Source organism: Orbicella faveolata, unplaced genomic scaffold, assembly GCF_042242905.1.
Source record: "Orbicella faveolata isolate gen_17 unplaced genomic scaffold, um_ofav_v1 contig_14, whole genome shotgun sequence".
NCBI lineage: Eukaryota > Metazoa > Cnidaria > Anthozoa > Scleractinia > Merulinidae > Orbicella > Orbicella faveolata.
In genome coordinates this window covers 20,997,781-21,023,688 of record NW_028301541.1, presented here as the reverse complement: position 1 = coordinate 21,023,688, position 25,908 = coordinate 20,997,781, and the positions used below count along the sequence as shown (strand labels likewise).

General features: G+C 38.7%; 1 protein-coding gene and 1 pseudogene across 1 annotated transcript; both read left to right on the top strand.

The window, feature by feature from the left end:
* The first annotated feature begins 60 nt into the window (after nucleotides 1–60).
* Nucleotides 61–3,275, top strand: LOC149114476 (core alpha-(1,3)-fucosyltransferase-like). The gene has a single exon (XM_089287019.1). It carries the CDS (start codon nucleotides 516–518, stop codon nucleotides 1,707–1,709), a length of 1,194 nt encoding a protein of 397 aa, XP_089143145.1. The 5' UTR covers nucleotides 61–515; the 3' UTR covers nucleotides 1,710–3,275.
* A 13,346-nt stretch (nucleotides 3,276–16,621) lies between these two features.
* On the top strand, nucleotides 16,622–17,253 carry LOC149114475 (uncharacterized; annotated as a pseudogene).
* The last annotated feature ends 8,655 nt before the right edge of the window (nucleotides 17,254–25,908 follow it).

Sequence of the window (25,908 nt, the reverse complement as noted above, 5' to 3'; positions counted from 1 at the left end):
TTTTCCGCCGTGCCCCCCCCCCCCCCCCCCCCCGATTTACATATATAGCGTGCTTTGCATTTTAATGTTGAGGTTTCAGGCGAAACCAAAACAGAAATCGATTTCGCATTCTCAGTACATCCAGGGACTCAAGCAAGGAAACAAAGCCTGCACAGTCGCGGACTTTTTTTGATTCTCACAACACATTCAACGGTTAAATTTTAGAGAACACTTTACAACGGCATACAAACTGAAGTCATAGCGATTGTTCAGAGGCATCAGAGCCCATCACGAGCTGTGTTTTCATCAGGTGAGGTGGACCAAAATGGTTTGTCGCTTTTTCAGGTATCATCATACATGTAAGGCTGCAAAATAAGCTGGTATACATGTACTATGCTCACGATATCAACTCGTCGTACATCAACTCAAGCTTAAAGCTTTAATACATTGAATACCACGCGCAGCAGCCGGACTTATCACAACTACATCCTCTAGTCGGTGTGTAGTCGCCTGTGCCGCGAGCTAATATTTCGGATATGACAAGTATCATGAATTGGAGAATACTCGCAATTTTGGTTGGCTTAATTCTTCTCTTACTACTGTACTCCATCAAAATGTTGCAATCTGAAGAAAATTTTCCACATTTACAGCCTTGGATTGCTCGAAACGCTACCGAAACTAAACGGATGCCAAACAGATGTCATTTTGATCGCAACGGAACAAGGATCATTCTGCTTTACACTCCATGGTTTGGAAGTAAACCGTGGCCAGATTTCCCTTCTACAGAGCTCAATCTGCCTCACGCCAACTGCCCAGAGAAGAAATGTAAAATTACCCACAACGTTAACGATATAGGAAAGAGTGATCTGATTATTTTTCACGCTCCAGATATCAAACGATTCGTCAGTCCCAAAGAACTTCAACAAATTCACAACTATCGGCGTCCGAGTCAACGAATGGCCTTTCTTTCCAGTGAAAGTCCTCAGACTGAGCCTGTAGACGGTATTGTAATACCGGATGGCTTTTTTAACTGGACGATAACTTTCAAAACGGACTCAGATTTTCATTTCCCTTATGGACTTTACGTTCGATTGCCTCCTGCTGAAAATCCACGCACTTCTATTAACTTCGCAGCAAACAAAACTAAGTTAGTGTTGTGGGCTGTTTCACACTGTGGCACTATTCGAGAAAAGTATGTCAAAAAGCTTCTGAACTACATCAATGTTGATATTTATGGCAGTTGTTCACATATTTACGGACAAGACAACCAGTGTTCGAAATCAAGCAACTGTGACGACATTTTCAAGCCTTACAAATTTACTCTGGCCTTTGAAAATGGAGTTTGTACTGATTATATCACCGAGAAATTCTGGATATCACTAAGTAGGAATTCAGTGCCTGTTGTACTTGCCAAAGATTATTACAGTGCTGATGTGGTTCCACCAGGCTCGTTTATTAGTGTGCAAGACTTTCCATCCGTGAAAGCTTTGGCAGAATACCTACTGTACCTTGATAAAAATGACACTGCATACAACGAATACTTTTCTTGGAAACAGAAATTTGCTTCAAAGAGGACCCGCGGTCTTCCAGCTTGTGATGTTTGCGATGCGCTGCACGATGAATGCCTTAAACCCAAAGTTTATTCTGATATGTTCAAGACGTTTTGGAATAAAGATGTTGATTGCAAAAAACGTGAACAAACGCTATCAAGACTTATTGAGAAAGACTGATAGAAGTGACTTCAGTGAATCAGTTTCACCTCGGCAGACTGTGGATAATGTTATAATTAACAAATAAAGAAGTCTCAACTGTGCTCTGTTCTGTTGTAAAGTACGCAGGAAGCAGTAGAGCACGAAAGAAGTGTAGGGGAAAACACGAGACGGAGTCGAGTATTTTTCCCTGCTTCTTGAGCGCTCTACCGCTTCCTAAGTGCTTTACGACAGAACAGAGCACAGTCGAGGCTTCTTTATTTGTTTTATGATAAATAATCCAATAATTTCCCCACGCATTTGGCAAGTCCTCGTTCAAAACCTTTCGTATGAAAATGAGTTTGAATTACATGAAAATGAACATCTAGGGGGAAACGCATTTTCATATGAATGGTTTTGCATGAAGACTTGTTTGGACACAAGGTAACTCAGAAGTGGCCTATTGGGCTGTGCATTTCAGTGTACAGTCAAACCTGTATTCGGCGGTCACCCTCAGGGAAAGGCTAAGTGACCACTTAATACAGGGTGACCACCTAATACAGGTTGCAAGAAAAACATTTCAAATACAATCAGTGCTGAAAAGACATTTGACCTCAAATAAGAAACATTCATTTTCGACATTTTAATGATTTGCGAAATTAAACAAGGAAATCATTTGTTGTACCTCGTGTGTTACATTATTTGAAACTGTTTGAACAAGTAATTGACACTGTTACCATTTACATGTAACACAGGTCAAGACAATAGAAAACGTCCTGTTGGGACTTCACAAATGGTGACTGCGACCTCTTAAATATAGAAGAGACCTTTTAATAGAGGTCACAATTGCAGTAATTTAGGGAGGTAATTTTTGGGACTTTGAAAACTGACCACTTAATAGAGGGTAACCAATTAATATGGTGCCACTTATACAGGTTTGACTGTATTTCAAAAGTTCTAGCTACTCTTTGTAGATACTCTTGGTAAGTGAAATCAGTATGGGTCTACTGGTCAGCAAATCAGCTTTGGGTGAGTCAAAGTAAACAGGAATTAAGAAGTCTGTTTTTAGTAGTCATTGCACAACATGACCATGGCTTGTTGTCACAAAATAAATGAACAGAGTTGTTTAGCTCAGTCACCATTGTGCCCCAAAATTTGTTCAGCAAATTAGCTTGGCGGCCATTGTGCCACAATATAAATTTGCCGAGTTGTTTACCTCAGTGGCCAGTGTAAATTGTTTTATAGCTTGACAACTATTGTGCCATTCCATCATGATTTGTGATTTTGACACATTCCAATAAATTTATCATGTTGTGGTGTGAAGACTGGTTAACAAAAACCAAAATCCTGTCGTTTGAATATAATTAAGAATTCATTTGAGGACTTGTTAATTGCTAAAACACAATCAGGGTGGCAAGTTAGGTAAACAATATCACCTTTATAATGTCTTCATGCATGGCTTGCAAGTGCATCCCTTCATTACTTCTCTACAGTATCTCGGAGCATTTGGGTCTTGTTTCAGAGATTTGCCCAGTCAATTTCTGGGGATATGGACACTAAAAATCTAGAAAAAGGAATGATTAAACCATAATACTCTTTTTTCACCAATTTTGTGTCTTTGCCCTGCTGACCCAATTTCTCGGGCATAAACTCTCATAGCAAGAACTTTTGCCTTCGAAAAAAAGGCAAGAAGCTCAGAACTTGGTACAACCAGGCATAAAATGGAGGCTGATGGGTATCATATCTCTGGTTATTAAGATATCATTTTACTGAAATTACAGAATGTTAATGGCAATGTCATCAATTGCACTTGAAGGCACAGGGGATATGGGGAAAAACGAAAAATGCCCATAAATACTGTCGCACATGGAACTGGCTAGCTCAAAAGACCACCACAAACCACATAATATCAAGCCAAGGTTTAATAATTATTCGATCTAAAAGAAATACATTTATAATTAGCAATCAGAACAAACACAAATCTTTATCTCAAAGCTAAATTCAGAAAACTTGAATTTCAACTAACTTCTGTGGCGGGTAGTTACAACAGTCACACTTTACGGGTTAGCACTGAGTCTTTAACAGATTCTCCAGGTGAGCGGGTTTAACAAACAGATTTCCCAGGTAAGCGGGTTTAACAGACAGACTAAAATAACTTCTTTCTCACTTCGATTCTACTGAAAAACTGGTTTGAAACACAATAACCTAACGCCTTGAAGTCAATGTATATAATTTATGTCAATCACGATTCTTGTGATCAAATAAATCTGTCAATTAAGAGGCAACGCCTATTTGATCAACGAAACAAATACCATATTTGTATATTAGCTAACCACAGCAAAAAAATGCAGAGTTATTTTACATTTAGTCAAGCGGGTCCTTTAAGTTTGAACATTGCATTGCTGTAGAGTATCTTTTCTTGAGCACATACAACCAAACATTAAATATCAAAAATACAGGTTTCAAATGCATTTCCAGTAGTCACCTACCAGGACTCGTCACGCAATCTTCCTGCCCCACGTGGGAGGAAGATTGTGTGACAAGCTCAAAGAGCGTCTGCGTGGGAGCATGGTGGAAGGCTACACTCCCATTAAACCTTTCTCACGAAACCTCATATTTTGCGGCCAAAGGTTCCAAAATACCATTTTGCATAACATGATAATAATATGGTTAAAGTGCACCTAACCCCAAAAATTTTTTTGGCTAAAACGAATCTACTTGTTATTTGAAATAGTTCTGCGAAAAAATTTTTGGATTCCGTTAAATCCTCGATTTTCTGTGCCCCGACGAAATCTCGAAAATAGCTCCAAAACACCGCCATTTTGTTTCACGACCGAGTTTGAGGAGAATGGGTCCGGCGGCTGTTGTGACGTCTACCCAGGAAGGTTGGATATCTCACGTCCTCTCATTTCCTTCAGGATGGTGCAACACACATTCGAAAAGTGCGCAGAAACGCCTTTCAGAGGTGCTATCTGCTATTGCATCAATATTCCAGATTTAAAGAAAGATATACTGTACAATTTACTGACGATGATCGGCTAATGGTGCAATAAAGACGTAGACGATGGTTGATTTTGTCGAACCGAAACAAGCGAACTGAATCTGTGAGAACCATTGAAGAACTCTCACTGGAATTTGTTCCGCAGACTTCCGAACGCTATTTTCATAAATTTTCTGCTTAAAGCCAACCAGCAATTTATAGAAATATTACCGACAACCTATATCTTCCAATCCCGCAGTATTTATAACATAACCGGCAAAGTTGTGTGATCCGATCATGATCAAGAAGCGTTATAATGATATGTAGATAGATCGTAACTGTACGCCGCTAACCAACACTTATTTCTCTTTCGATTTAGATGGAAGTCGAAGATTAATCCTTTAGAATTACATGATAACAAAATTGTTAGACTCACAGAGTTTTTCGAAGGTTTGGAAATCAGCAGTGCGACAAAGATTCTGTGCAATAGCGTCGAAAATATGACCGAGTAACATTATCTGTAGTCTCCTCCGCAGCCGTTATTAGGGTCGTCACACAACGCTTCTCCCCCACTAGTGGGGGAGAAGCGTTGCGTGACGACCCTAATAACGGCTGCGGAGGAGACTACATTATCTGCGGACCGCTTAGGGAACACATCCTTTTCGCTTATCCGACGAATTTCACTGCAAACTTTGAGAACAATTTACATTGGTTATTTGGAGTTACTGCTTCCCGCAGCTTCAAAAATACAGGTCCAAACAATACGATTTTCAATCGATCGAAGCCAATGTTTTGGAGGTCATCAAGTCTCGAAAACTGCAACACGTACGTCGCTCTTATAAACATGAAGCATTCAACTGAAAGTAAAACACAGACTGGATTTAACAGAACAATCACACCTTGACAAAATACATTCTCGCTAAGGACAAATGTAAACGGGCTATAAACACACGTGGGAATCCTATGTTTAGTTGACGAAATTACCACCCAAAGCAGTCCTTGAGTTTTCTTTCCTGCTTTTCGTTTGCCTGCACCTCCACTTCGTATCTAGCTTTCCATTCCTAATATACAAGCAGCTCGTCCGCAAAGAAGTCTTCCCCTTCGTCGCTTGAATTAATATTGTAAATTGCTCTCAAAGCTCTAAGCAGTGAGTTCACAGTTGTCGAACGTGCTCGATCGAAGTTTATTTCGGAGTCTTCCTTATCGAAACTTAACTCTGACTCCAGTGACGAAAAAGAAATGATTCTGAGACAAAACTTGGACGTTTTAGTCCCAAAATACATCGGAACGATTAGTTTTGTGTTCCAATTTCTCGAGCAAATACAGAGGGTTGAGTAGTAGGGATTGGAGAGAACTGGGCCAAACACTAAATTTTATAAAATGAGCGTGGACAATTATGCGTGGGACCGAACCCCTAAGCTGTCTCTAATTTATATATTTTACGCTAATGTCTACTCTAAACATTTTACACGTAGAAAAAAATTAATTTGTCATTATTTAAAGAAATTAATATGTTAATAGTATACAATGGAGAATAAAAAAGTAAAAGAATTAAGAGAACTTGCAAAAGCGCAAGGGATTAAGGGATATTCTAGGATGAAAAAAGCTGAACTCATTCAAGCATTAAGAATGGTTAGAAAACCAAAAATTAAACCTAAAAAACTAATTCTAAACTCTATTTCAAAAGAATCAACTAAGGTTAAAAATGAAGTACCTATTCCAAAACCTAGAACAGGGAAAGCAGCTAGACCAGTACCGGCACCGAGAAAGGGGAAAGCAGCTGTTAGAAGAAATAAAAATTTATTAGATGAAACAGTACCTTTAATAGATGTACCTATTTTAAAACCCGCACCATATGTTAATAAAAATAAAATAAGCCCACTAAAAAGCTTGGCTAAGAAGGCTAAAGAATCTGTTAATAAAGAGATAAATAAATTTGCTAATTGGATTTCATCCCGCGTTCCAGAAAGGATTGAAGTACCAGTAAACAAAAAGGTTAATAGTCTAAAGGAAAAAGTTAATAAAATTTTTAATAGAATAGATAAATTTACGCCAAAAGAACATAAAACAGCTCTAAAAGGATATCTAAAGACTTATAGGATAGAGGGGCAAAAAGGTTATGATCCAAAGAATTTTCTTATTAACATTGCACCAAAAGTAGTCAATCTAATAGATAATCAAAAGAAACCAGTTAAAGTAAAGTTTATCTTAACATGCCGTTTTATAAAAGAGAATCCAGCAACTGGAGAGATTAATGAAAATTCAGGATACTTTCATTCAGTAGTAGAAACAGTTACAGAAGCAACTGATCTCTCAGAAAATTTCAATAATAATGCTGAGAGAATAATTGAAAAAATAGAAATATTTACAAATAATGGATCTGGTTGACTGTTTGATTATATTGAAAGCTTTGATATTCATATTAATCCCTTTGAGCCACTTTCTGGGAGCAGTTATATTCCTCTTCCAGAAGATTTAGCTAATAAGAAAGCTATAATTAATGTTAAGAATGAAAATGATCAAGAATGTTTTAAATGGGCTGTAACGTCTGTAGTATTTAAGAAAAAATCACACCCAGAAAGACTTAATAATAAAATGAGGGAGAAATCTCTAAAGTTTGATAGGTCAGGAATAGAGTTTCCAGTTGATCTAAAAAAGATTGATCGGTTTGAGAAGCAGAATAATTATGCTATTAACGTTTTTGGGTATGAAGATAGTGTTTACCCATTGAGAATAAGCAATCGCGAAGTAGAAGAATCTAATATTATTGCATGATCTCTTACTAATATCAGAAAGAGAGACTAATCATTATTGTTGGATTAAGAATTTAAGCAGGTTATTATCAAAACAGATGACTAATCATAATGGTGAAAGATACATTTGTCGTAGGTGCTTAAACTCCTTCAGATCAGATGAATCTCTCCAAAAACATAGAGAATATTGTCAAAATCATGATGCAGTTAAAGTAGAAATGCCAAGTGAAGCAAATAAATATCTCTCTTTCAAGAATTACAATAGAAAAATGAGAGTTCCATTTGTTATTTATGCTGATTTTGAATGTTTTACGGAATCATTAGACACAAGTTTACCAAATGATCAAAAAAGTTATACGGTTAAATATCAACGACACAAACCTTCTGGCTATTGCTACTATATAAAATGTTTTGATGACAACATTTGTCAACCTATACTAAGAAAATACACTGCTACTTTTGCTAATAAAGATGTTGAAGATAAATTTATCATCTCTTTAGAGAATGATATTAGGGATATTTACAACAAATATCTGAAGTTTCCTCGTAAGATGATATTCACTGTTAAGGATAAGATAGAATATAGTAAAGCAACAACATGTCATATTTGTGATGGTAAAATTAACGTAAAGAGGATTGTTTGCCAAGGTAAAGCAGCTCATTCAAGTTGTGGAAAGAAAGATAGTGATGTAAGTAAAGTTAATTGGAAAGAATTATTTAGTGGACAAATCTGTAGTATTTGTGGCAAATCATTTAAAGATGAGAAAGTAAGAGACCACTGTCATTTAACTGGGAAGTTTAGAGGAGCCGCACATAAATCATGTATTTTAAAATATAAGATTCCAAAGTTTATCCCTGTTATATTTCACAATCTTAGCGGTTATGATGCACATCTTTTCATCAAAAGTCTTGGAAAAACAAAAGGTGAAATAGACCGTATACCCGTCAATGAAGAAAATTTTATATCATTCACTAAAAGAATCGCTGTTGATGAATATAAAGATAAAAAAGGTGAACAAAAGACTCCAACTAGGGAAATAAGATTCATTGATAGTTTTAAATTTATGGCAAGTAAATTAAGTGACTTAGTCGAAAATCTTCCTAAAGAATCATTTAAAAACATAACTACTTGCAATTCTGTTATAATCTAGTCCCATGCAGAGTCATGTTATCGGTGATCGGATATCCATGTTGTGTAATGTAGGATTTCAATTCATTCTTCTTCGTGATTATTAAAGCATGTAGATCTACAATTCGCTTCACCCTGATTTATTACATTGGCGACGAGGATAAACATGGCAACCTACGGGAACGTGGGAGAATTTAACGAGTCAGAGGAATCGTGGACTCAATACGCGGAAAGACTCGAGCAGTGCTTCGCCGCAAATGAAATTAAAGACGAGAAGAAACAAGGAGCTATCCTGTTAAGAGTAAATGCGAGTAAAAATCAAAGAAAATTCAAAAAATGTGGCCACGGTCGAAAGATCGATTTTGCTCATACTTTGCCAGTTTGAAGGCCTAGGTAAGTAACTGAAGGAAATCAAGTTAGTTTTTTGAAATATTCAATATAACGGCAGAAATTCACCAAAAACGGTTATCGCACCGAAAGCTCATATTTCACTTCGCGATAATCCGAAATTTTACACTTTTCAGCTTCTTGCTACACAGTCGTTTACATCGCTGTTCAAAATGATGATGATAATAACAAGATCTTTGTTGTTGATGTGCGAAATCGTGCATTAATAAGAGAAGATTGCCCAGTTAACCCGCCGAACGAAGTAAAAAAGGTCTCAATAGTATATACATATTGGAACGATCTTAGGGATTACAAGCGTTATGCCGTCTCTAGCCAGTAGGAGGCTATCTATTCCCACGAAAAGTTAATGTCGTATCGATAACCAAGCAAACAACGCATTTATCAAAGAAGAATCGGAGTAAGCTGGATGAGTTAGAGACGCCCCGCGCGAGTTCGTTCTTCAATACGGTGGAATTTGTGCCGGCACGCAGTTACGGTCATACCACTCATACAGTGTAACAAGGATATCAAAAGCCACTAAAAGTCCTTCGAGGTAAGCAAATACTTTAGGAATGATAAACAAATAAATAATTTCCGTAGTTTTAACGGTCACACTCTCAATGATTAGCCAGAAGCAAGGTAGTCCTGTTCTGGCCCTCTCCTTGTCACGCAACGTCGAGAGGGAGGGTCCCTCGCTCTCGGCTCTCTCCCGACGTTTCGTGACAGAGAAAGGGCCAGAACTGGACTAGAAGCAAGGAAAAAAAAAATTGACGCGCGCAAGAATATCACCAATGTTGTACACACGCAATTTGCTTAATTACGTTTGGCCAACTTGTTGCAACATCCAACATCTTACAGGATACTTGTGTTTTCGAATTATTTCTTGTTAACTTATTTGAACTGAAAAGCTTGTTAAACCAGGGTCGAATAAAGGCTCGTCAACTGAATGAGGCAGTAGTTGGTGATATAAAACGATCCACAAGACTACATGATAAAACATGATAAAGAGTAGGTAGCACTGACTTTTTCAGAAGTGTAAACCACAACGTAGGTTAAAGATATACCGACATGTCATTGGCTACAAAAATGCTTCATGCTTCAGTGCTAAATAGCAATGAAAACCAACCGTGGCGTCACAAATTTGGTTTGTAAACAAGGCAATTTTTATCAGGAGTTTTTTCTCATCCCCACCCCAGCGTTGTCAATGCAATTCAACTCTTTTCTCTTCCTTTCTCGCCCTGCAAGTTGATCATGAAACTGATACTGACGTCTCTTTTTCCACCCCGATCAATGAGCTGAATGCAAAGGTAGGCTTTTTGTACTGGACGAAGCTTCAAAACAAAGCAAACTGATAGCTGAATATCGCATAATTTGAAAAAGCGATTGAAGGTTGAGTTCTGGAGAAAGCTCCATCATCTTCTACAGATTTGACGCATCTGCCAAGTCCGTCACGTACTCGCTGCATAGTAGCACCGCGGACTGCAGTGTAAAGCTCTAGTACGCGTTGTTATTTGAGAAAGCTGAACAGTGCGTTTTAGCCGTCCCGAATATCCTTGCTCCTGCAGACCTGAATTGCTTCTGGGAGGAGTTATCTAAGCGCAAAGGGAATCTAAGAGCAACTGGAGGGGAAATACTTTGAACGCTTCAAACAGTCCGTCACTTATCCCGAAGCTGCATAAATTACTTGACCTTCGCCACAGATTGTCATTTCCAAGATTGTAGCATGGGCCAAGTGTATCATGCGTGACACAAAACAGGGAGAGTTAGGGAGAGATTAAGTTTGGTTCTACTCGTGTTTTTTCGCTATTACAGGCAATTTCTAAGTTAAATACTATTTCTAAAGCGTTTCAAACGTTAAAGACATTAATAGGCTTTGATTGTCCAGTCTCAAGCCAACAAAAGATTTTTACCTATTTTAGCGTGTTGCGTTACATTGCAAATTTCAAAGGGGTTGAATTACAATTTTCTCGACTTTTGATCGGCGTTCATGCAAAATTGCTGGTAGATCCCACAAAAATGAATCCGTAAGCCTAAAATTCATTGACTGAACTGTCTTTTGCTAGAATATCAGACGATTTGAAGGACTACCGGTCAGCTTTTTTCCTCACTGAATTTGCATAACTTTTGAGTTTTGTTTTAATTAGAAAAGTATGTCTACTTAATCGGGGCTCAGTTCGGTCAGAAAACACAAGAAATAAAAATGAACACTATCTCTTGATTAAGGAAGAATCAATGTATGCATTTAAAGTTGAGAACTTTTCACAGCGATGTAAACGACTGTGTAGCAAGAAGCTGAAAAGTGTAAAATTTCGGATTATCGCGAAGTGAAATCTGAGCTTTCGGTGCGATAACCGTTTTTGGTGAATTTCTCCCGTTATAGTGGATATTTAAAAAAACTAACTTGATTTCCGTCAGTTACTTACCTAGGCCTTCAAACTGGCAAATTATGAGCAAAATCGATTTTTCGACCGTGGCCACGATTTCTTTGATTTTTAGTGGCAATTACTCTTAAGCGTTTGTGGAAGCAAAACATACGGGTTAATTCGCGATCTGTTACAACCCCAGAAACCGGGCGATGCGGGTTTAAAAGAGATCTTAGAAAAGCTGGAAAGCCATTTTTCGCCGAAGCCAAGTGTTACCGTTGAGCGATTCAAATTCCATAGCAGGAGTCGCCTCGAAGGGGAAAATGTTGCAGAGTTCGTCGCAGGACTCAGAAGGTTTTCAGAGCATTGCCAGTTCGGAGCAACACTCGAAGACATGCTGCGAGATCGACTCGTTTGTGGAATCAGCGACGATCGCATTCAACGACGACTGTTGGCCGAACGGGAGCTCACATTCAACAAGGCGGTAGAAATCGCTACAGCAACCGAAATGGCTTCAAAGAATCTAACCGATATTAACGGGAAGACGCCCGGGTCCAGCAGTGACAACAGCCTCAACAAGGTCGAAGAAGAAACTAAACCTCCACATTTTCAGCCAAAACGGGAGTGCTATCGCTGCAGTGGGAACCATGATCCCTCGAGCTGCAAATACAAGAACGAAGTGTGTTACAAATGTCAAAAGAAAGGCCACATGGCTAAAGTATGTCGAGGAAAGAAGAAACCTCAAAAGCAAGACAAACGTGGGTGCCGGCCAGATGGTAAACAAAGAACGCATTTTGTTGAAGAAAGCGCCGATCAAGACGACGTCTATGCCATGTATCATCTGTCCAGCGATCGAAAGAAATCGTTCAAAGTGGATCTGGAACTTTGTGGACGGAAAACCACGATGGAAATCGACACGGGTGCTTCGAAGACGATATTACATGAAGCAACGTACGGAAGATTGCGTGACGCATTGGGTCCACTCCAGACAACAAAAGCGGTTCTAAGCACGTACACAGGAGAAAAGATTCCAGTACAGGGAGCAGTTACGGTTCCAGTAAAATATGAAAGCCAGCAGAAGAAATTAAACGCTCTCATTGTCAAAGGTGGCGGACCGAACCTACTTGGTCGAGATTGGCTTGAAGAAATTCGCTCGGATTGGGAAACAATCTTTCAGATAGCCAGTGATAATACCCAATCGGCACTTCAAGACGTGCTTTCAAAATACCAAGATGTATTTGCTGAAGGATTGGGCACGCTAAAGGGTGTAAAGGCGAAGATCTACGTGGATCAAGACGCGGAACCAAAATACATCAAAGCCAGCGCAGTACCTTACGCATTGAGAAACAATGTCGAACTTGAACTCGAAAGATTGGAGCGTGAAGGAATTATTTCTCCGGTGGAATTCTCAGAATGGGCAGCGCCCATTGTACCTGTGACAAAACCCAATGGGACTGTGAGGACCTGTGGAGACTATAAACTAACAGTAAATCAAGTGTCCAAACTGGACAATTATCCAATACCGAAAACAGAAGATCTTTTGGCTACCCTGGGAGGTGGTGAGAAATTTACCAAACTAGACATGTCGCAAGCATATCAGCAGATGACTCTGGATGAGGAGTCTCGGAAGTTTACCACCATAAACACCCATAAAGGCCTATTTCAGTACAATAGACTGCCTTTTGGAGTGTCCTCTGCACCTGGCATTTTTCAGAGGACGATGGAAAACCTCTTGCAAGGCATTCCTCAGGTCATTGTGCGAATGGACGACATTCTCATCAGCGGGAAGGACGACAACAATCACATTGCCAATTTAGAGGCTGTACTCAAGAAGATGTCAGAAGCTGGACTGCGGCTGCGAAAAGAAAAGTGTTTCTTCATGGTGCCGGACGTCACCTATTGTGGTTATGAGATCAATGGTCGTGGTATCAAGCCAGTAGAAGCTAAGGTGGAAGCCATACAGAATGCCCCAGTGCCTGAGAATGTTACTCAGCTGCGTGCATTTCTGGGAATGCTAAATTATTACCACCGTTTCCTACCAGACATCGCTACAGTACTAGAACCACTCCACAAGCTTCTTAGACAAGGTACAAAGTGGTGTTGGAAGACCGAGCAGCAGGTGGCTTTTGACAAATCCAAGAAACTACTCCAGTCTGCAAACCTCCTGGTACATTTCCAGCCAGATCTGGAACTAATCTTGGCGAGTGATGCCTCAGATTATGGAGTAGGGGCGGTACTCTCCCACCGGATGGCAGATGGAACAGAGCGCCCAATTGGTTAGGTCTCAAGGTCACTGAACACAGCTGAGCGTGGTTATTCCACTATTGAAAAAGAGGCTTTGGCCATCATGTTCGGAGTGAAGAAGTTTAATCAGTTCCTGTACGGTCACAAGTTCACCATACAGACTGATCACAAGCCGCTGGAAGGGCTTTTCAACGAGAAGAAAGGAGTACCCCAACAAGCCTCTCCAAGAGTTCAGCGGTGGGCCCTTACCTTGGCAGCATATGAGTACAAGATTGCCTATAAAACGGGGACCACAAATGCCAATGCGGATGCATTAAGTCGACTCCCCTTGTCCAAGAGGCCAGAGTCTGTTCCTGTACCTGGAGAGACAGTTTTGCTCTTAGAACATCTGGACCACACCCCAATCAACTCACGTCATATCCAAGAATGGACAAGGCGCGATCCTGTTCTCTCAAAAGTGCACCAGTTTACACTTAATGGATGGCCACACCACTGCCAGGATGTGCAGTTACACCCATATTTGAGCCGGAACGCAGAATTAACCATAGAAAGTGGATGCGTTCTATGGGGAAACAGGGTGATAGTACCACCTCAAGGACGAGCACAAGTCATAGCCGAGCTTCACGAAGCCCATCCGGGTATATCAAGGATGAAAGCCCTTGCACGTGGTTATGTGTGGTGACCAAACATGGATCATGAGTTAGAAGATGCAGTTAAAAAGTGTCAGCAATGCCAACTGCATCAGAAGGCTCCAGCAGAAGCACCTCTCCACCCATGGGAGTGGCCCGGTCAACCCTGGTCACGGGTACACGTTGATTATGCAGGGCCATATAAGGGTCGCATGTATTTAGTGGTGATCGATGCACATTCCAAGTGGATGGATGTCCACATAATGCAAAGTACAACATCAGCCGCCACCATAGTGAAGTTGAGAGAAATCTTCGCGACCCATGGTCTCCCGGAAACCATCGTCAGCGACAACGGTCCCAATTTCACAAGTGCAGAATTTGAGAATTTCCCCTCAAAAAATGGCGTCAAACACACCAAAGTATCGCCAAACCATCCAGCTTCGAATAGACAGGCGGAGCGAGCAGTTAGAGCCTTCAAAGAAGGGATAAAGAAGATGGAAGAGGGAACCATGCAAGACAAGTTGTCACGTTTGCTGCTCAAGTACAGAACAACACCACACACGACAACAGGGGTTACACCAGCGGAGCTGCTGATGAAGAGAAAGCTGAGAACTAAGCTTGACCTCATAGTGCCCAACACTGCAAGTCTGGTGAGACAGAAGCAAGAACATCAAAAACAGACCCACGACCACCACGCCAAACACAGGGACTTTGAAGCCAGTGATCCCGTGTTCATAAAGGACTTCAGTTCCCCCAAGTCCTGGCAAAAAGGAACTGTGGTGCAGACGACGGGCCCAGTCTCAGCCCTAGTCGAATTACCGGATGGTCGAGTTGTTCGACGACATCAGGACCATATGCGGAAAAGCCACAGCCAAGACCCAACAAAGTCAAATCCTGAGATTTTAGTACCAGGAGTGGGGTCGGAGGTAGATTGCACAACAGACGCAACCCAACCGAGTAGCCCAACCAAGCCGGTCGTGAGTTCGTCTGATGCACAAGAGGCTAAACCATCACGCCCAGTCCGCGACGGACGTTTACCCGAACGTTTCAAAGACTATGAACTTTAAAACTTATGACACTGCTTTTGAACATTGATTAGCGATCGGCAAGAATCATTATGTGAAAAACATTTGATTGATTTTATTACGCTTCTGCTCAGTGTTTCTTTTTGTTTTGTTTGGAATAGCAAAAGTCTTAAGGGGGAGGAATGTTATAATCTAGTCACGTGCGGAGTCATGTTATCGGTGATCGGATATCCATGTTGTGTAATGTAGGATTTCAATTCATTCTTCTTCGTGATTATTAAAGCATGTAGATCTACAATTCGCTTCACCCTGATTTATTACATATTCCAATGAGCAATTGCAATTATTGCTAAGAAAAGGTGTCTTTCCCTATGACTGGTTTGATAAATTTGAGCGACTAGGAGCTAATGAGCTTCCAGCGAAAGATACTTTTTATTCAAGATTGAATAATGAAGATATTTCTAAAGATGATTACTTACATGCACAAAAGGTTTGGTCCACCTTTCAGATGAGTACAATGAGAGAGTATCATGACTTGTATTTGCAATCAGATGTGTTATTATTAGCAGATGTATTTGAAAACTTTAGAGACCTCTGTATGAAGAATTATGGACTTGATCCAGCCTGGTATTACACATCTCCTGGCTTATCTTGGGATGCGGGTCATAAAAAAACAGGAGTAAAATTAGAACTCTTAACAGACCCAGACAAGTTACTCTTTTTTGAAAAGGGAATTAGAGGTGGCGTCTCGATGATATCTACTCGATATGGTAAAGCAAATAACCCATATATGACTAAGTATAAGCCTAGAAAGAAGACAAAATATATTACTTACTTAGATGCAAATAACCTATATGGTTGGGCAATGAGTAAGCCATTACCAACTCATAGTTTTAAGTGGATGAATGATGAAGAATTGAAAGATTGGGAGCAAATACCATGTTGTTTAGAAGTTGACCTTGATTATCCACGAGATCTTCATGACTTACATAATGACTATCCACTCGCACCAGAGCCACTTAAAGTTAATAAAGTATACAAACTAATTCCTAATCTCTATAACAAAACAAAATACGTAATTCATCATGAAAATTTAAAACAGTATATAAAGCTTGGATTGCGATTAAAAAAGATCCACAGAGGTATTAGGTTTGAAAAGTCAGAATGGTTGAAACCCTACATTTACTTAAATACTAATCTTGGAGCAAAAGCTAGCAATAATTTTGAAAAAGACTTTTTTAAATTAATGAATAACTCTATATATGGTAAGACTATGGAAAATATACGAAATAGAGTAGATATTCATTTAGTTACAAATAAACGAGACTCTAAAAAGTTCGTATCAAAGCCAAATTATAATCATCGTAATATATTTTCTGATAATCTTATAGCAATTCATATGAAAAAGACAAAACTTGTCTTTAATAAACCAGTTTATTTAGGAATGTGTATATTAGACCTAAGCAAAACATTAATGATTTTCATTATAATTATTTTAAAAAGAAGTATGGTGATAGAGCCAAGCTACTATTTACAGATACTGATAGCCTCTGTTATGAGATTGAGACTAAAGATTTTTATGCTGATATTAAGCCTGATGTCATGCGTCTCTTTGATACTTCAGACTATCCTAAAAATCACCCTTCATCAATACCAATCGCTGTAAATAAAAAAGTTCTTGGAAAATTCAAAGAAGAAACAGAAGGTCATCAGATTAGAGAATTTGTCGGTTTACGTTCAAAACTTTATGCTTATCATTTTGATAAAGAGATAGTAAAGAAAGGCAAAAAAATTCTGATAGAAAAGGCATGCAAAGGAATTACGAAAAATGTTAAAAAGAAAAATATTACCTTTAAAGACTACAAGAATTGTCTCTTTCAAAAGCAGCTGCTTATGTGAAAGATGAATGTTATAAGAAGCCATAATCATGATATCTATGCCGAGACTGTTAACAAAGTAGCATTATCACATGAAGATGACAGAAGAATAATCAGAGAAGATGATATTCACACCTATGCATATGGTCATTATAATACACTTTCAGGTGGCAATTCTGTATCTTTAGAAACGACTTGAAGTTCTTCTCTTACAAAACCACGTTTTGGTCCATTGCCTAACAAATAATAAAGTACGGGCTGTCCAGAGGAGACGACACTTCTTGATAAATAACAAATCTCCAAACTCCAGACTGGATCAGTAGCTCGTCGTTTTTCACCACCCTCATCTTCATCAGGGTTAAACAAATATCTTACAGTTATTCCAGGTGGTAACCTAATTTCATCTAATCCCACAGGTCTCTTATATTCAGGTGGACTAATTTCTACTTCTTTTAATCCCAAAGCTTTTCTTGGCTCTTTGTATGTAATTTAATTGGTGTGGTATTAAGAGTCTCTAAAATCTTAGGCAACCTCCGAACCCAAACCCGTGATCGATCATCTGTTATCATTTCTTGTGCATATTAATGGCTAAATAATCTTTCTGCTAAAGTTCTATTTGCCCTCTCTACAAAAGCCTGAGCTCTATGGTTTCCAGCTTCACTACGTTGAATAGTAACATTATGCTTCTGAAATAAAGACGTTACATAACCCATAAACTCTCGTCCAGGGTCAAGAATCATCTTTTCAGGCCACTTAAGTTTTCTGGAATAAATATTGCTAAAAGCTTTTGCTACTTCATCGGAACTTTTAGAGGTTAATGGTTCTGCATCTTTATATCTACTAGCAATATCAATGACTACCAATGCATATTTGTAAGTCTTTCTCCCAACTTTATCATGAGGTAGAAAAAGTAAGTCTGCTTGATGTATCTTATTTGGTTCATGGACTACCCAGTGTGGTCTTGGTATATATTTTGGTGGAGGTAAATAAATCTGCCATAAGGCTTGCCGTTGCAACCAGTCTTTTGCAACTGATTCAGATACATTGGCTGCTTCTGCTAATTTTGAAATTGCAGCATATCCTTTCCAATATTCATCTGTACTGTAGTAAATTTTTGATAGTTTCATATACTTATTTAAAAAAACATTTTTATTTATAATATATATGTCGGTAACAGTTTCGGAAAAGTTAGGTACAAACAGATATCCCGAAAAACCTTTTGGCCTTAAATCAAAACACACAATTAATCGTATTACACTTAATCCATCATCAGCCAATCCAGGTGAAAAACTATATATTGATATTCTAAAGCTTTCCGAAAATGTAGTTCTTGTTCCAGGAACAATTCGACTAATTTTTAATCTTACAGAATCAGGTCATGCTAACAATAGATTTGTTAATAATGTTGGAAGAGCTTTAGTTAGGGGAATGAAAGTAACTTATGGTGGGGAGGTACTACAGGATACGCAACGTTACGATCTCATCAAGCTTTACGAGGATCTTTATCTAAACAAGGAAGAATATGATGATCTATTAAAACAAGGTGTTTCTAGTGAAAATATGAGAAAACTTCGAGCTAATGCAAGTGATAAATCTACATCAAATGCATCAGAAGTAGCTCTGGCTGCCATTCACAATAACAAATATAGTATTGCACTGGATCATCCAATTTTAAGAGATCATGGAGTCTTATACTTAAAAGCATTAACAGATACCTTTAGATTTGAGTTAACTTTAGCACCACTTTTACTTAAAAGCATTAACAGATACCTTTAGATTTGAGTTAACTTTAGCACCAGTTAGTGATGTTGTAGAATATAGTTCAAATACCCCAGAAGCTAATTATAAAATTACTAACCTTGAATTAGAATATGGTAGTATTCATAATGAATATCTAGCTCAAGAAGCAGCTGCAAGTTACCAAGTGGGTAGGGGATTTTTTTATGAAAACATTATACTACACAAAGAGTTTATAATTTCAAAACCAAATGATTCAGTTATAAACGAAAGTATTAACATTTCTAGAAAGTCAATGACTGGTATACTCTGTTTGTTTGCTGAAGATTATAATGCTGGAGCTCGAAATACAGAAAAATTTGTTAACCCTAATATCACATCTGTTGACATATACTCAAAAGGAATGGTTTCTGCTGATTTATGGGAATCAATTAAGAGGCGTTTACCAGGAGAAGTTTATAGAAATGTAAAAGAAATTAATTTTTACACTAACGATAAATTTGCTTTATGGATTGATCTTAGAAGTCAATTTGATAATGATATCCATGGTTCAGGATTTTTTTCAAATGACACTCGTGATGGTGTTAAGTTACTAATCAAAAGAAACACAGGAGGTAGTGGTAATATTACTTGTTACATGTTTGTTATTGCTGATGCACTAATGGAATTGTTAGGTTCACGTTTACAGTCTATTTTATATTAAAATATATAGATGAAAGAACTTCGAGAAAAAATTCCATTTCATTGTATAATTACCGGTCCAACAAATTGTGGTAAAACTCATTACCTTATCCATATTCTTCGCGAATATTTCCGCAATATCTTTGATTATATTGTTTTAATCTGCCCAACTTATAAGGATAACAAGACTTATCGAAATTTTGCAAAAGGAGACGAGAGATTCATTGTATTATCTCCTTCTGCATCTAATCATGAAGAAATAGATGATATTTTACAGAATTGTGTAACTTATTTTTCAGGAACCAATAGTTTATTTATTTTAGATGATTGTGCAGTATCAAAAGATTTTTAAAAAAAAGATCAAATCAGTTTATTGATCTAGCTTTTTCAGGAAGACATAAAGGTATATCGGTTTGGGTGTTAACACAACAATTAACATCAATATCAAAAGCATTTAGAGACAATGTTGCTCTTGTTGTAGCTTTTCATAGCCCCTCACAAATTTCAACCAAAACTTTATTTGATGATTTTGGTGGTGATATAGATCAGGAAACTCGTAAAGATTATATTAAATTACTTAAATCTAATAAATACTCTAATATGGTTTTCTGTTTAAGATATCCTTTTAATATCTATTTAGAAATTCCTGCTCATATATAGTATATGAGTGAATTGGAAAAATTATTAGAAGAGGAGACAGAAGTTAGAGAAGAAGTAGATGTAGTTGAAGTTGAACGTGAATCACTGGCAATTCTGGCCACACTAGGAACAACAAAAGATTACTTAGGCAAGAATATGACTTTAGCTGATGTCCACCGTCTGTCAAATAAAGATGTTAGGAATTACTATAAGATATATCAAATGGTTAATGGCCAGCAAGTTTATAACACTTTAGTCAGAGGATCTTTAGGAATCTTTAGTAAAGTAATAAGACATGTACTACCAATAGATAATTCAGAATCTTTAGCTAATGACCTTCAAGATGATAAATTAGTACAACGTGAGCTTTCTTCATTTGCTGGATACCTTGATCAGCCAGGTGAACTGAATATGAGATAGAACCTTTTGAAAGGTCATTCGCGGTTTCCGCTAGATTTTTACTGACTGTTCACAGCCCTCTATTTTCTCGGTTTTTTTCGATCGGTGAACGCGTGGGTAGAATCGCTAGAGAACTGGACGCCCGAGGCAAAACGGGAGACTTCACGGGGTATGGGGTGGGGATCACGCTCTCGCGCTTCGCTTTCCCTCGCTTTGGTTGAAAAATAGAGAGACTGTTAACAATCTATAATTTCTTTCAGTGAACTGACTTTAGGCTCCTTTGACTCGGCATAGACCGCAACAATATCCTCATCACTGTCGTCGTCTTTTGAATTCTAAGAGGTGGATGCCGTACTCAAGGGACTAGAGACAAATTTCTTCTCCGGGTTAGCGTTCAACTCGGTGCACGTTAATAAATTTCAATGTTTAGAGATGAAGCCCCATCAGCCTTAGCTGGTTTTCACGCGGGTCTTCTATCCTGGTAGAATTTAAATCTGGGAATGTTGGTTTTTCAGGAAGGAGGAAAACCGGAGAATCCAGAGAAAAACCTTCGGAGAAAGGGCGAGATCCAACAACAAACTCAACCCACATATGACACCCGGCCGGCATCGATCCCGGGCCGCATTAGTGGGAGGCGAGCGCTCTCACCACTGCGCCAACCCTGCTTTCCACATCGGCAGAGTAGTGTCCGCTTTTAAGGCTTCAGTTGCAGAATGTACATCTGAGCCAGATCCAGAAATGGACAGTGCGCAAATAGTCAGTGCCCGTATAGCGGGCTTGTCAGCGATATATAAGGGTTGTTGTTGTTGGTTGTCGGTTGTTTTTTTTTTTTTTTTCCTGCAAATTTTTATATTTGGCTCTCATACCTTTCATCTAAAAAAGTTGAAAATAATTCAAATTGATTTTCGAACTGGCGAGAGGAAGAAAATTTAGCGGTGAATAATAAAACAATAGAGTGTTTACGATCTCGAAACTATCCGTCTGATAGTTGCCCTTTGGAAATTTGATGTTTTTTTATTAAAACTAACATATTTGCCCTCGAAACTTTGCTTCTCGGGAGAATACTTGTTTTAACAACATCAAATTTCCGCGGGGCAACTATCAGCCGATAGTTCCTCGACAGAAACACTCTGTTGTTTAAACAGTATCCAACCAAAACACGGGGTCTTGTGGCCAACAGATCGAAACGCAGTTAGAAAACTAGATATAAACAAATTATCTACGGCCGCAAAAATCCTGGAAGGTCGAGGATTTCCGGGAATTTCGTAAAGACCCCACAGGTGTCAACGTTAAGATCAAATATTGCAATTATTTTATTTTATATAATACTGGGGGTCGATAAACGTTTAAACTGTAATAAACAAAATCCTAAATATCGTTCTTCAAGGGTATTTTGATTTTTTTTTCTGACCTTTTCAATTATCTTCAAAACCCGTTTAAGCATATAGCAGCTGATCGAAACAGACCTCTCCAGTTTGTAGGCGAGATATCCACGACTTCTTCGTAGTTCTCCGTTGATTTGTTGGTCCATGAAGCGTGACACGGCAGAAAGCTCGAGAGATGAAAATATGGCCTCGCGAGTGGCCGCGAGTCACGTTCAGCTGCGCGTGCTCGTAGTCTAAATATGTAGAGGTTACGCGATTGATCAAAGTCAGTTACGCAGTAATCGCTCGGCATTTGTTATGCAATAATTCCCCAATAAATGCTACAATGATCGGCATTTGTTATGCAATAATCGCCCATTAGGTACTCTGTGCTTAAATGATAGGCATTTGTTATGCAACGAAATGATTTCCAAGCGTTTGCGACCAAAAAAGGACAAAATTTTGTCCACTAACTGGCAGAAAACAGAGAGAAGAGATTTCAGATTTCTATTGAGTAGTTAATGCTGAAATTCGTACAATTTGGTGTCTATTTCTCCGAATTAAAATGCACTGACTGTGAACTATGTTTTCAATAAAAGCTTTCTCTGCAGAATCGTACGAAATATCGAATTTTCTCACCAGCGAGGTTAATCGATACCTTGACAAGAATACGTCACAAATTCTCTTAGACCAAATTATTTCAGTGCAAAAATACATCATCTTGTTTCGGCGAGGTTTGACAACAGCGAGCACTAATTATTAACGTCTCTTTCCATTTGGATGGAATTACGAAAGTGCTTTAAATGTCAGAAATCCAGAGTATTCAAACTTTGTATCATGTTGTATGGTGTTGTATGGCACAATCCATACCCCATTCAACAGTCACCGACTTAATGAAGCCCTAAGGCGAAGAGAAAACTACAAGACTGATTTCTGTTCTATATATACTTACCACCTACGGCAGAAGGAGTCGGTGGAAAATAATCAAAAATATTTTCAACGATGTGTTAACACAAGTGGAGTTGTTCTTCCATAAGATTTGGTTAACAATGTCGCCCAACGAAGAGACCATTGCAGACTGAGCAGACTATTTTAAATCCGTTCAAGTGACAAAGAATTCCCCGTAGTGTTAGGGTAGCTTTTATAGTGAGAATCTGTTTGCCACCAACTCTGGCTTTGGAGAAGGTGATCCAGCGAGTTTAATTTCCCTGGCGGAACAGAGTGAATTGAGAGCTTTTTTATTCAGTTTACTCTAGTACGTGTCAACGAGGCACTTGATCAGTGCGGCTTTTTTAACGCCATTCTCCAGTATAATTAATTAGATTACGACTTCGCATCGGGGACTCGATATGCGGTGCATTTAAAACACCATTCTCAATTTCGTTTACCACGGCGGGACGCCGGTTTAACTTTTTACTTTTTGCCTTCTTAACTTTGTCCTGTTTAATACGTTCATTTTTGCGGCTAAGTTTCGGGGGCGGGGGCTAATTTCATGTAGGGGGTGGGGGGTGGGCGGGTCTTTCATAGGAATTTTTCCTGTGGCGTAATGCTGCAAGCCAAAGCTATGAAAAACCTAAGCCATTTAAACTACGGGATTCGAGGCCATGAACTCTGCAAAAACTGTGCTTTGAAGCCTTGAAACTGACTTGAACAGTTTGATGGTAATTTGGTTTGAATTGAATACGCGTGCCATAAGCCAGAATGCCCGCCGCGAGCTAGATTCGATAATTGCGGGCACGCGTCAATCTCAATATGTGATTTAGTTACCTTCGACCTCTTCATGGAAAGCATGTGTAGAAAAAAATTTCACGTTTTTAACACCTGCAAATTCCTCACGAAAGTAAGTAAACAAGATTCTTTGTTCTTTGTGGAAGGAACATAGTTTAGAAAATAGTTTCAAGCTAATAAACACCTGCAAATTCTTCGCGAAAATCAGTAAACAAGGCTGTGAAAACTTAACAGATGTACTAACGGATAAACGTTGTTCGTTTTTCTGTTGTCCGTGTACAATAATGGCTGCAAACAACAAAAACAACAACATGTATTGGTTACTTTTGTACAAATTGGAGATTAAAGAAGATTTTGAACTGATCGTCATGTGAGGTTCGCAATGCCTCAAATATCTTTAGTTTCGGTAACCGTTGTGCAAGTTCCACAAGCACTTATTGTGATCACATGCGCGCTTAGCCATGGACGCCATAAAATCTGGCTCTTGGGGTGATTAAAATTTCAATATTTTCTTTCTCGTTAAAAAAATTAGGCATTTTCAGTTTCTTAAATAGCTGTAAACACAACGGATCGAGCATAAAAGCTCTCGATTTTTCAGAATTGGTTATTTGCGAGGAATTAACACAGCCCGATTGCCGCGTAATGACACGTTAGCAGAAGTATCATATCGGCTTGAGCCGTATATTTATTCCATTAGTTTTTGCGTCGCACAAGATTAAAGGGGGTTAGAGAGAACGTAAAAGTTACCTTAAACACAAAACCTCTGAACCACCGAGCAAAACACCTGAGTACTTTGTACCCGAATTGCAGCAACTAGGCTTTGCTTCGCTTTTCTATTATTAATTTGTTATATAATTTTGCAACACTGTACATAAAAAACGGAAATACTGATGATCTATGCCACTTACTTTCGAAAGGTTAATTTCGTTTACTAGACGTGGAATTGAATCTATGAGGCGTTTTGTCTTCAATTAAAAGAACGTGTGGTCTTTTGGGCCGGATATCCGGTGACCCGGTGACAATTGTATTACCGGCACGCGCCGAACTCATCAGGGCTGCACCTTTTCGTCAAAAGGGCTTTTTAAAAGACTTTTGAATAACACCACAGTTAATTCGTCACGAATCGTCCAGAATGAGCAAGAAGATTTGATAAAATCCGTACAATAGTTATTTCGGATGATGTGACCCTACCTCGATTCAAACACGTGTTTATCATGTTTAAAGTCAATTCACTGTAATGAAAATTGTCGGAATGTATTCATCACCACTCGATGATTCGAAGATAATTAGGAAGCCTGCTTCGAGTTAAAAATGATTATGGCATGTGGAGGTCAGGACTTCGTGTTAGGTAAATACGACATTTATACGCCAGTCAATAACGTACTGACAAACATACAGCATGCGCTTATTCACTCACATGTAACTAATGTATTTGTTTGCCAGACTGATTCCCGGGGTGAGGAGTAATCCTTAGAACTTTCAGGTGGGGTGGGTGGGGGAATGGTATTGCCCAGTTTTAAAGACCATTCACCCATATTTCAGTCAAAAAGAGGTAATTTTCCATATTGTATCGCAGAGCTGGTCTCTAAAAACCTGTAATCCAACTTGCCCCTAGCTACTTCAAAACTTGGTATTTTAAAATCTGTATCATATTTTTTTATCAGCAGCGGAATTCGAGAGTATTATTTAAACAGAATGTCACATCTTTCTATTTTCTTAATGTTTTTCATCCTTGTCTTTCTTTTTTACACTTAAAGGAAAATTTCCATTAAAATTTCAGTCTGCATTCTTTCACCCCCAAAATTTTCAATTGTAACCCAACTTCAAGCTAAAGAAGCCCAAGATCCAGACGTTTAATGACGGCATCCCCCTCTCCATCATTTTATCAGGTAGGAATACCCCCCGTCCCTGCCCCCCCCCGCCCCTGCCCCCCTTACCAGCATTTTACCAGGTAGGTGTGGTGCAAAACAGAACACAGTTAAACAACCTTTCGAAAATTATCCTTAGACATGATGTTGCCTTTTGTTGCCGAGATAATTCTCAGAATTCTCTTTTTCGAAGAAAAAAATAAGTTCCGGTAAGTAAGGTAGGGGAAAATCCCGGTTGTATAAACAAGTTAATTTCATGTGACTGTTTATCAATCAACATGGACTCTGGTGGGCAAAGCAAAACATATCGTCGTTAAGCAGTCATGGGTTTTACCTCAAAAACACGAAAAGAAAAGTGAACTCAATGCGTACTCTTGCAAGTAAAATTACGGTTTCTAATGCGCGCAAATTTGTTATCAAGGCATTCAAAGTTTGCTA